The 12,710-nt window shown below is 36.1% G+C and overlaps 1 protein-coding gene across 1 annotated transcript in view; it reads left to right on the forward strand.

Moving 5' to 3' along the window:
• The first annotated feature begins 4,153 nt into the window (after positions 1 to 4,153).
• LRMDA (leucine rich melanocyte differentiation associated) overlaps positions 4,154 to 12,710 on the forward strand; it is a 693,402-nt gene continuing 684,845 nt past the window's right edge. The window contains exon 1 of the mRNA XM_026056035.1: positions 4,154 to 4,192. Within this exon, the coding sequence (XP_025911820.1) occupies positions 4,155 to 4,192 (38 nt within the window). The 5' untranslated portion in view covers position 4,154. The remainder of the gene's footprint in view (positions 4,193 to 12,710) is intronic.

Genomic DNA, 12,710 nt, shown 5'->3' on the forward strand with positions numbered 1-12,710 from the left:
CGCGCTTGGCCACGGCGGCGGGGCGGCCGGCGCGCTCGGGAGGCGCCAAAGCTCCCCGCGCTCTTCCAATGGGGAAGTTTTGTAGCTCGTAGGGGTGGGCTCAGACTCGTGCGTGCGGCTGGTGTGTGTGTGTGTGCGCACACGCACGTGCCTATCCCGCTCCACGCCCATATGGTACTGTGGTCTTTATGGGATAAATGCATGTGCTCTTCCCTAATGGACGAATAACAGAGCAGAGGGGTAAGGGATAATAGTGTTTGTTTGTTTTTTTTTCTCTTGTCACTTTTTCTGCTGCTCTAGTTCAATTAAATGCAATAGACTTTTTGGAGGCGCTGTTGTGAGAGCAGTGCAGTTGTAACAATTCGTTTTAAGATCTGCTGCTTACATCAGAGTGCGATGTGGGGCCTGGAGGGCCTAGGAGAATGAAGTGCTCCGAAATAAACCTCAGATTGCTCTTGGACCCTGCCAATTTCAGGTTTGAGTAGCCTGAGAGAATAAATTGAAGGAGAGGGGCTGAAATATGCTAATTTTGGCTCCTTCTGAAAGTCAGCCTATGCTTTGTTTTTGTTAAGGGAGAGAAGGTGGGAAGCAAAATAAATCCCTTTGGCCTTTGCTCAGTGGCTACTTAAAAACTTCCTGGCTAAGATGTGGTGTCATTACTGTTTGATCCGTGACTAAAGCTAGTAAAATGTTTCTTTTTTTCCCTCAGAATAAATGATGCTTGGGTTCTTTTTGCAAACGGTTTGCCATTAAACAAGGGTGTTACCCATCTAATCGTTTCTTTAATGTGGTTGCTATTTCTGCGTGGAATTCATGTAAATGTGTGTGTGATATGGAGGCAACTGGCTAATTTTGCAGCTGCTGCAGGTAGCAGTTCCTGTGGTCTCTGTGGCACACTATGGCACTGAGTGTAACATTCTGTCTTCCCTTGAGGCTGTTGAGCCCCTTCAAGTACAGCATATTCTTAATTTGGCTTTGTGCCTAACATATCATCTTTTAACAGCTTATAGTATAATATAATGCTCAACTGACTGGAAATATTCTCCAGATGTAATTCTGTTCAATGGAAGGGAATATGCAATATCTAAAATTCATACACGACCTATTTGGCAACATTCTTTAATAAAGATGTTACTTTATGAGTTACTAAGATTGCAATATCATTGTAAAATGATTACAGAGATTAAATGGATAATATCCTCTAGAACTACAGCAGAAGAGAGATGCAACTGCTATTGAATGAAGTTATGTTTTAAATGTTATGTAAAAACTTTTTTTTTCCCTGAATTGTATACAAGGGGTTGAAGTGTTTGCAAGAATATCTGAGATGCCCATAGCGCACTGATGTTGGGCTTTGTGGAATGCTTCCAGAACATTTTTGTGGGATATTGAACAGGGCACCAGTAATGACACTAGCTGGTTGTTACCAACCTGTATTAGACTTATGTTGGAGAATTAGGCAATGGAAAAATCTATATCCAGTTTCTAATTCCATGTGGTGTTATGTGATTGATATAAAAAGTCTGAGAAATTTACTGTTACTGATAAGCCATGTACCCAAAGATCTGAGAAGTCTTGGGCAAAGCATGACTGATCTCATGTCTGTGATGACATGTCTGGATAGCCATATGTGCTTGAAAGCTCACTCTGAGGATATTTGAGAGATGCAAAAGGAAGAGTACCAAATTCTGTATGTTTTATTGTTTTCTGGGTAAATAATTTTCAACTGCAAGAATAAAAATGGAGAAACATTATTCTTCTCTTTTCTGAGCTACTGAAGTCTTGTTTTATATCAGCATTGTTGAAGGATTAAAAAGCAGAAGAGCGGGGTAATAATACTATTGAAAGCTTATTGAAAAAGGCTTATTGCATATTGCATAGCTTCCAACCTGGCAGTCATTGATGTTGTTATAGTAAAGGGTTCTTGGGTGTCTGAAGCGTGTTTGTGTATGTGGGGTGCAGAGATCTGAAGTAAATGCTCTTTGTGTATTTTGTGGAAAAATAAATCTGTTTGCTTTAAATTCAAAAAGATGCTTGTGCTATGAATGTGCTGAAGTGGACTTTGTACAAGTGAAATTCCTTTCACAAGGCCTCAGCATTAAAAGGTCATGACAACTATATTTCACCTGCAAATACATCTGAGAGTAATGTTTGTATCAGTTGTGCAAACTATTTTAGCTCCACAAGAACACAAATTGAAGAATAAAGTTCATACATATATTTTTTGGAGCACACAGAAGGCAAAATGCATAAAATGCCATAAAGCTTCAGCCACTAGACTGCTACAATATACAAAAATGTTTGCACAACTGATGCAAACATTTATGGCCAGGTGAGTTTCCAAAGCAAGTGGGAATGGAGGTCAGAATCTCTTGTTCCTTCTCCAGGCCTCTTTCCTGGGTGAAAACATACGTGGTGGTCTGCACTCTTGCTATGTTTGCAGTTGGTCAAGATCGTCTTGCACTCATAATATTAATAGGCATTGTATCTTAGTCATATCCAATTTAAGTAAGTTCAACATGTTCTGCTGAATTAATGCTTAATCCAAAGTATTATTCTAATGTTAATGTGGTGTCTTTCCAAGGGTCTGCAAACATTAATTTAAAGAGAGCGACCTTTCAGTGGAGAATGAAGCAATTCATTTACTTGTATGTAATTTGTAAAATGCTGTGTAGTCCTCTTGGATGAAAACTGTAAAGTGTGTGTGTGAGTGTTTGCGTTTATGTAATTTTTCTTTTTTAATTCAGTGAATTCTGGAAAACACTTTCTGCTATGTCCAAACCATTAGGATGTCAACTACCCAAAACAGTTCCTTTCCCTTTTGTCCTTCTATTTGTTAAAGGCATGTCTGTGTCTGGTAGAAGAATTTATTGCAAGAGCAGATACATCTTAAAGACGAAGAGGGAAGAAATTGTTACACTGAACTTCAAGCTACCTGTTTTCTGCTCATGTATTCAAAGAAAAAATTATTTCACTGTAGTCAGCTTTATCTATTGAAGTTATGAAACAAAATGAAATAAATGGGATGCAATAGTGTATTATCAGATTGCAATCATTTTAAGAGTGTAGGAGATGGATGATTTGCAAAAGTATATACTGGCAGTCTATTCTATAGAGAAGTTCTTATTTAACAGAAAGTGAAATGCTACCAAAACAAAATTTGACTGAATTTTTTGCTTGTTTTTCACTTAACATCTTGTAGACCAAACTTGAAATTGTATTAGATATTTAGATAATAGCAGTATCTAAATATAGATAGTAGTCTAACACAGTGTTGGTCTAATCCAGCTAACTGGCAAGTTGCCATTTAAGGGAAGAATTCCTTTAGCTCAAAATATAAAATATCAATGTTTATGCTCATATTTTGAACCCTAGGAGGATGAGCCAATATAGATGTATAGAATTCATGACAATATGTGTTTGGCAAACTTTGTGGGGGTTTTTAGAAGAAATCAAAGCAAAGACTTGCAAGACAATACAGCAGTGAGAATACATAAACATTATCCATCCTATTATTTGTGTTTTTTCTGGAAATATCATCATGGCTTAAAAAAAAAAAAACAACTTGAATAGTCTCTCCATTTTTGCTACCAGCATTTATCCCTGTGTTTATTAAAGGTGGGGTAGATGGGCAGGTGTGGATGGGAGGAAAGACAAAGACATGCACAAATATTTCAGTTATAAAGAGAAGTGTGACCTGAACATAGGTGTGGAAGCAGAAATCTTAAAGATGTATGCTATTGTCTGAACAAAACTGCATGCTTGGTTTCACAGATCTTGGGTAGCTTTCATGCTTCCTGTTTTGGTGGTTTTTGTCTTGAGAGGCAAACTGGAAGCCCCTTATTTTTGCTTGAAATGAGAAAATTCCCATACTTTGTACATAGGACTGTGGATGTAATAAATATTTAGCTGATCGTATTGAAAGAAAAATGAGACTGTGATAGATTCTATAACATTAAAACTGATGTAGGTTAAAGGTGTAATGAATGTTCATTATACTTATGTTGTTATTGGATCAGGGAGGCAGAATCCGGACAGGAAATTGTAAATAATCCACTTGTGAAGTATTCCCTTCTGCTTCCAATTCTCAGGTGTCCTACATTAGTCAAGATTGTGAAGAAATTCCAGAATTCCTGGGAAGAAAATACGGACATATGGCAAAAAGGCTAGATCTTAGTTTCAACTTGTTAAGGTATGTGGTAATGTATAGATTTTCAAGTGTGATATGAGTAATATGGGACACTGACTCCAAAAACAGAATATTTAAAACTTTTATCCAAGTAGAAACATACATATGTGTCAGGTACATGTAGTTGTTATCAAATGGGTGATACTGTTTCATAGACGATGCTTGTCTCCTGTTCTCATGCATTTGGAATACAAGCAAGCAGGTGAGTCTGAAAAATGAAAATGTTAACATAGATGATGTCCAATGAGAAGCTTATGGTTTGTTCACTGATTAAAATGGAAAATAAACGCATTATGATTTGGAGAAGTGAAGAATGAGCTCAGCGGTGATTGTTCATAACCAAGATACAAGTAAGTGTGTGCTTCTCTCCTGCCATTTTAATTGTAGATCTCTGGCTATAACCATGAATAGTTTTTGATACTCTTCTCCTAGATGAACTGTTTTTATTGTATGATTTTATTTTGGGCAGGTGTATAGTTAAGTATCAAAGCTAACTGCAGTTAGAGTTATAAATAATTTCTAAGTTATTTTAATATATGGATTGATTTCAAATTCTTTTTCCTTTTGGATTTTGGATTTTTGGATTCCTTTTTCCTTTTTGGTTTAATCTTTGTATGAGAGCCTGGTGAGGTTCAGCAGTATATCTTGTAAGACTTGCAACTCTATACGTAAGTCAGCAGAAAGGAAGGTAAGTGTAGTAGTCTGCTTAAGAAAAAGCATAGTTTTCTAGTGTTAAGGCTGAAGACTCTATTTTTGTTTTCCTTTTATTTCATTGAAAGTAAGCCCAAAGTCTACTTATGAGGAGGGGTTGCATAAAAGTAGTATGCTAGCATCTTGTTCTTGTAGGAGAGAACAACCACTGGTTTTAACTTGGGTAACACTCATAATAACTGCTATTCTGAGCCACTGTCAAATCTGCAAGACTGATTCCTATATGCAATAGGTAACAGAGCAAAGCAGGCACTAAACAGTCTGTGGATTGCCATCATTTTATATTTTTGGTTGATGACTCTATGCCTATAGAAGTTGTAAATGGAGGAGAGAATTTTGCTGGGGGGGAATTGCATTGACATTTTTTCATTTTATCAATAATTCAGGTTCTTTGTGTGTGTGTGTTCAGATTTAATGTGTTGTCAACAAGAATGCTCTTTCCTTACACTTCTGAAGGAACTAGCTCTGAAAAAAGAGCTGTTTTCTTTCATTTAATGCATGATTTGAAGAGCAGTTCCTCTGACTTCATTTTCTTTTACAAAGTAAAATATTAAAATCTAATCTAGATGTAAAATACTACTATAAAACTTTTCTGAAGTCATCTGTTCATGTTTTCATGAAAAGCTTAATGAGTGAATAATTGGTGGTGTATTATTTTCATCTCTTCTTTCCTTCCTAAAACATTGTCACTTAGCCTGCTTTTCAGTGAGGACATTATTTGGTTTTACTGGGATATGGAGAAAAATGGGTGTTAAAATCTCTTGTGTGGAAAGGTGCGAGAACGTGCTAGCCTTTCAGATAACTGCATATAGACATTAAGAATGAAGTGTTTCATTATACAGTAACTGTTCAGACTGGTGTGCACTTATATATAAGCACTGTGCTTGTATATTATAGTGAGAGTCAGCTAAGATACGGGATAGATGTTGTAGCCTTAAGTGGATGTGAATATGGAAGGAATATCATGGGCACCTGTTGAAATAAATCTAAATAATAAGGTCTCTGTAATCTTCTTTAAACAAATGCCATCGCTGGAAAAATCTGACAATGCTGTAGTGTGGTGATGAGTTTTATGATTTGTTTCAGTGAATGCTTAAATTTAGTTACTTCATTTAGAGTCTATTGTTTTCACTGGGTAAAAAACTTAAAACATAAAATACCTCTTTAAAAAGGAGTTTGACTTTTTAGAAAAAATTGCTRTCTGTCATTTAAGGCATATGTTAAGTGAAGATCATCTCATAATCACCTCTTCCACCTTTCAGAGGTGGAAGTCCTGTGCAGTTACAGACTTGAAGTCTTTACCGTGCATGCATGCACACAGGTTTACGCACTTAAAGGACTCTTATCAGAAAGATGCACCTCTACTGTATGACACAAACGTCACAAAAGTTTCCTAAACAACCGATATGATGAATGGAATGTATAATGTTATATTTGATTGAACAGTTTAGTTTAGTGAATTATACTGGTTCTGATACAACGATAATGTAGATAACTTCGCTGCAAACATCAGGACAGAGCCAGGTAAGTTACTTGGCTTTTTAAGGCTTTCCTCAAAACAAGTGCAATGTGTTTTCAAAGGCTTGTCCTGACTGCAAAAGGGCTGAGAAGACTGGTAATGCTGTGTAGTAGTAAACTGGAAAGGCTGAGTCAAACATGCTGTATTTTATGACCTGTTTCAAACACAGACATCTTATGCCAAACTTGTCCCTGAATAACATCTTTCAACAGATGCTGTCATATGTATTTCTGAATAATATTAGATTGTGGTGATATACAAACCAAAGAGTTCTTTTTTTTTTTTTTAACTTGGTGTATTGATACATATTTAGACAATAATTTTAAAAATTACCAGAACCTCAGATCAGCTAATCTTAGTTTAGGACAACTTTAGGGATATCTTCTAATTATTGGCTGTTCTGGTACTTCTGCCTGTTCTTTTTTTTTTCCCCCTCCCTCTCTAAGAAGAAAAATTATGAAAATCCAGTGTTCTCATGTGTGGTGTTTTGTTACGTAGATTTCTTCCATTTTTCTTTTTGGGTGTGACATAAGTGTGCACAGAACTGGAAAACTAAATCGGGGGGAGATTTTGTCATCTGATGCTTTCATTGGCAATTAAATACAGAGAAAATGGATGTTTTTCACCAAGTGTTTCTGATTTTGCAGTTCTTCCCAGGCTAGAACCCCTTTCTTTTTGTTAAACAAAAATTAGGGCGTATGTACGCACTTGTCTTTGCATCAGATGTTTCAAGTTTAGTAACTGCACTTGATTAAATACTCACAAAACGTTGCTCTTTAAAAGAATTCTTGTCTTTCTTGTTTGCCTCTCTCCAAGAATTATTCTCTATCTTTGATTAACCTGAGTGATGCATGGCTCCAACTGTTTCTCTTCTGGCAGCCAAAGCAAAGTGACTGTTACCAGTTATAATGGTGATTCATCTCCCCCCTTTCCCCAGGAGGGATAGGAAAGATAGAAGAATGAACGGCAAAAGGGAACTTTTTATGGGAAGGCTGGGAAAAAGGAAGAGTAATAGGAAATTGCTGAGTGTGAAGAAAAGGGAAAAGCTGGTGTTTGTTTGAAAGTGCGTAGTTGTAATCAGCAAGATATGATGCTGCTGTATCCTGTCTCCTGTTTACACCTCTGGGGGAGAGAAATCCTTCAACTCTAAATCAATATAGTCCACTTGTGAACTATTTCTCCTCATTACTGTTTTCTTTACAGATTTTGTTTAAATGGTTTCTAATTTCTTTTGTTTCCTTTTGGGACTGCCAGGGGGTTGTGAAGAAGATGGAGCCAAGCTTTTGTCAGAGGTTCACAGCAAAAGGAGAGGTAGTCATCACAAGTTACAGCAAGGGAGTTTCCAACTGCGCATAAAGAAAAACTTCTTCACGATGAGAGAGAGGTTGCCCAGAGAGGTTGTGGAATCTGCATCCTTGGTGATATTTAAATCTCAACTGGACAAAGCCTCAGACAGCCTAATCTAATTTTGAAGTTAGCCCTGTTTTGAGCGGGGGATTGGACTAAATAACCACTAGATTTTGCTTCCAATCTAAATTGCACTATGATTCTGCAACTCTACTGTGTGATCATCAATAGTAAAATGGCCTGAGTTGTAGCAGCTGTTTTGAATTGATAGTGATAGTGATTTTCAGCTATTTTAGAAATGACCTATTTATACCTTGTGTTTTAAGTAGGGCATGTTTCAGCAGCAAGGAAGTTTTGTTTTTAAAATCTGCTTATGAGTCTGTCACGGCAACTGTATCCAATGAACCTTCACTGGTAACAGAGTACCATAAAGGCCAGGACTGTAATAGGTGGAAAGCATTCCCCAGCTCTCATGTCACAAAAGGTAGAGTTTGGGAAGCAAAATCACTGAATGTGATTTCCCTGTGTTAGTACTACTGGGAAGCTTTACTGAACAGGATTTCAAAGGGGAATGGACAATTATTATTGATCACTGGAAGTTAGAAATTGCATTGAAAAAAGGTAAATAATACTTACTGGTGAAAAAAGAAAGGAATAAATAAGCAGGAGGGAAATAATGTAGGGAGGGAGAAGAGATTTGGGTGAAATACAAAATAACCTTTGTTAGATACATTGTGCTTTCTTGTAGAGAGAGGAAAAAAACTATTCAAAGATTATTTGTCCTAGCTAACTTTTTGTGCTGAATTTCTCCTTCCATGCTAAAGGCCAAATGGACTCCAGTGCCTGAATAACAAATGTCAGTGTTATTTATAAAAGCACAGTCTCTATTTCTACAATAACATCTACTGTTTGGTTCACTGAGAAGTCCATCTTCTAATTTTGTACTCAGTATTTTCAAACATATGAACTGTTTCCCTTTTTCTTACAGAGATTTCTTCTGGGTTTGAACTATGAGGTAAAAGGGAGAGGGAATATTTAATCTCAGCCAATGAGGGAGCATTAATCCAATAATTGTGCTCACAGAGATACAAATATTTCTTTCCTCTCTCTAGGGTGCAGATTATTTCTGCTAGAAGCATGAATAATCTGCACGGTGTGTGCTTCTGCATATTTTCCACTGTCCGATGAAGAGGGTGCATGTACAAAAACATCCCCTTGAACTTTAATCTTAGTCTGGAATATTTCTCCATGACTTCTGTGGGACTGAGATTTTGTAGTAGCCTCTCTGTGGGTTAGAGATTTGTTTTTTTCTGTCTTTTGTCTACTGTTTTCTTGCCTGGAGGTATGCACAACTGGCAGCTTGAAATGGGCTTCAGTTTTACAGGGTGTGTTCTTCTTGGTGAGTTGAGCATGTGAAAGAGAAAGGCTACTGGGTTTGACTTTTTTTTTTTCTTGCCACCTTCCCAGTCATCTGTGCGGCAGTAAGGCATGCAGAACAGGGAGATGAACAACAAAAGAGGGATGGAAATAAAAGCCAGAATTCAAAACAAAGCATGACATATTTTTTAAAAGCCTTTAGACTGATCTTCAGAGAGTTTTAAAATGTTAAAGAAAATGCACTATTGTTAAAACTTTTTGATGGTTTTATTTATAAGGTAGAAAAATATTTTCACCATAATTGGGTAACTCTTAATCGTAGCAATTGCATATTTATCAGTGTGAGGGGCTGTTATTAATGTAGCTGTCATGCACAAACACATTTCTGCATTAAATCCATTTAGTATGTGCATTATTCGGTCTAGAATGTCACCAGGACATCAAAGCCCCCTTAGGCATAAGAGCACAGTGCCCTGCTGTGGCTGCAGAAAGGGCTTGATCAATAAATGTAACATGTTAATGCAGAGCAAATAGAATAAAAGATTTCTTTGACAAGACATGAAAAATCACCTTGTGGCAGCTGGCATGGTGATGCCATTTCAGCGGAGACACTAGCAAAGTTGATCTGACAAGTAAAGAGGAGAGATGATGGTTATAAGGTGCTTTTGTTTCAAACTTCTTTCTTGACCTGTCAGGTTTTGAAGGAGCCTGAATGGCCTTTTTTTGTCATGTGAAAATTGTAGTCTTAGGCAGTTATGAAGCAGTTATCTCTTCTCAAATTGTGAATGCTGCTGTTTAATTGATTCACTTAGCATTTGAAACTGTCACGCATTAATAATTGCTAAATCCTGTAGATACTGCTCCAGTGTGTCATGCTTAAATGTGTAGTTATCAGAAAATTAATATCCTTAATGAACCGATGCTTTCAAACTAGCATTGCATGAAATCTCTTTTGCCCTTTCATTTGCTGAAGGTATATCAGCCAGTTTTCAGAGGAACCCCTCCCGACAGTTTGTGGGGTTTTATTTATTTATTTTTCTGATGCCCGACAAATGCCAGCTTTGCTTTGGGTACATAGAGTGCTCAATGACAATAAATATAGTAATTRTGCTGGAGTTAGTAATTAACATAATTATAGTCAATTACGACAAATACAGTGCAGAGCTAAATAAATGAGGGGGAGAAATTAGCAAGCTAATTGATTTACCTTACTTGCTGCTTTTTCTTGCAACTAGCAGTTGCAGATTTTCTGCAGGAAAAAGTGTTGTTTACAAATACCCGATTGTGTTTTGAAATCATTCTGTCTTATGGCTCTCATTCCTGTTTCTTTTACACTGAGGTGAAGAGGATTGAAGTATGGGGTAGTGGTTAGAAGGAGAAAGGAGCTGCTGTTCTGTCCTCACTGAACTGAACTCTTTGAAGGAAAATGTATGTACTTGCTATAATTTTAGATACTTCTTACAGTATTGAAGGAAAAAGAATGTCATATGTTTCTTCACAAACAAAATACTTTGCTACAGAAATTTTAGTGTTGTATTTTAATCGCCTTAGATGTGGCCTGAATTATTTAAGAGAGATCTATCTATCTGTTCTTTTTTTTTTTTTTTTAATTTTTTGACATTAAGGAGATCTGCACAGTTCTGGGTAGCTAAAGAAAAAATTCAAATTGTTGTTCAAGTAATTCAAGAGTATTGAAACAATATGCCCTAGTTCAGCCATGAGTTTCAGTTATTTAGAACCATTGGACCAGTATAGATGCCTAGTATCATAACATTTGTGTACATTATAATTGCCCGTTTTATTTCACGATGATTTATGGTATGTTGTCTGAAATAAGTGTATCTGAGCTATGCAGTTAATCTGTTTCACTCTCTTTCTTTTTTTTTTTTTAATTTTCTTTCAAGCATGACCACCATTTACTATAAGAAAAGAGAATTAATTTGTTTAAGTACTGAAGACTGTGTATCTCTTTTCTTTCTTTTTTTTTTTTTTGCTTATTAGCAGCTTAGGTTTCTTTCTTCTGCTAAGAAAACAGGGTGTGATTTAAAAATGCTCATAAATTTATTTTTAGATAAATGGAATTGTATCTAGAGACTTCAACAAAGAGATAGCATTTTCTGCAGCTAAGCAATCTGAACTTTGTAATTGTGTGATCGTTTTTCTCCTGCTATTGAGGTAACGTATCAAGTTCAAATGAGTGGGTTTGTAGTTCAAGAGGTGGGTACTTGAAGTTTGCCCGTAAAGGATGTTTTACAATAAGCACAAAATGCTCTGTTTTTTAAATAATATTGAAATGTTATGAATGTCTGAAAATAAATGTATACTAACACTGCTGAGGGGGATCATCTTTAGAAGCAATTCATTTGGAAATCAACTTGCTAAATGAAATATTTATATACAAGGAGTCATTTAAATTATTTAGAATTTACAGACTTAATGGTCTTTCAGATGAAGTCTTACGTGTTTATTAATCAGTATGGACTACATTATGTATAATTCTTTTCCTGTTAAAATACCTTACTAGATGGACTGAAGACCAGTGTGATGATGGATTCACTTTCTATGTGGGTAAGATCAAGAGAGTTGTATAAGATAAAGTTTTATAGGTGTGTCTGTCTGTTGTAAAAACAGAGGGTGGATATTACCATAAAAAAAAGTATTTTAGACTTCAGATATTAATTCTGCTTTTGATAGTTGATAGACAATCAAAATTAAATATAGTCCTTGCTCTCTTCTTCCCTTCCTTTCCCCTCCTGCCATGCCTTCCCCTTATGAAAAGTGGCACTTCAACAGGAACTAGATGTGATCTGGGTAATGTATGAGGAAAATTTTTTTTCTCTGCAAACTTCAAATAATAATAAAAAATACTAATAAGATGTACTTTGTCTTGCATATAATAGCTGTGTCTGTGCTCTGTCATTCTGTCAGCTTCCAATGTGGTTATAGTAAATTTAACCTTTTCAAAATATGTATTTTCTGTGTGTGTTTTTGTGACTTGTTTTTTTTTTTTTTGTTGCTGTATCTTATTTGTAGTTATTGGTTTATTGCTGATGTGAAGGGAGCCAGTGAATGAACTAATTTTAAAAATATTAAATTTATGGACTATAATAGGTATTTAAATATCTCACTTTGATTTCAGCATAATGTGCCAAGGATGTAAGTTATTTTTCCAAGGATAGGTTATTTTTCCCAACTCTCTAACTTGTAAAGGCAAACTTAGAGTATAAATTGTTGTATTTCAACTTTGTACTGGTGGCCTTTATCTTCTTTAGTCCCAACAGCTTCTCTTTTCGTCCATTGATCCTTGCCTGACTTTTTATGGCCACATAGTTACTAACAGACTGTGAAAACACTGTAGTATATATACCTTTGACCCCCAGTGCTGGCCATTATCCATTGATTTACTGTATCTGACAGATCAGAACATAAGATTGTATTCTGTTCTGCTTTTCTCAGGAAGGAAAGAGTTGTCTTGAGAGTATATCATGTGGTAGAACTGTGCAAAAGCTTTTTACTTGAGCTTTTTTGGGGCTCAATGTATATTCATATTGAGTAGCAGAGAATTCT

The sequence above is a fragment of the Apteryx rowi genome, unplaced genomic scaffold (assembly GCF_003343035.1).
Source record: "Apteryx rowi isolate R43461 unplaced genomic scaffold, aptRow1 scaffold_129, whole genome shotgun sequence".
Classification (NCBI taxonomy): Eukaryota; Metazoa; Chordata; class Aves; order Apterygiformes; family Apterygidae; genus Apteryx; species Apteryx rowi.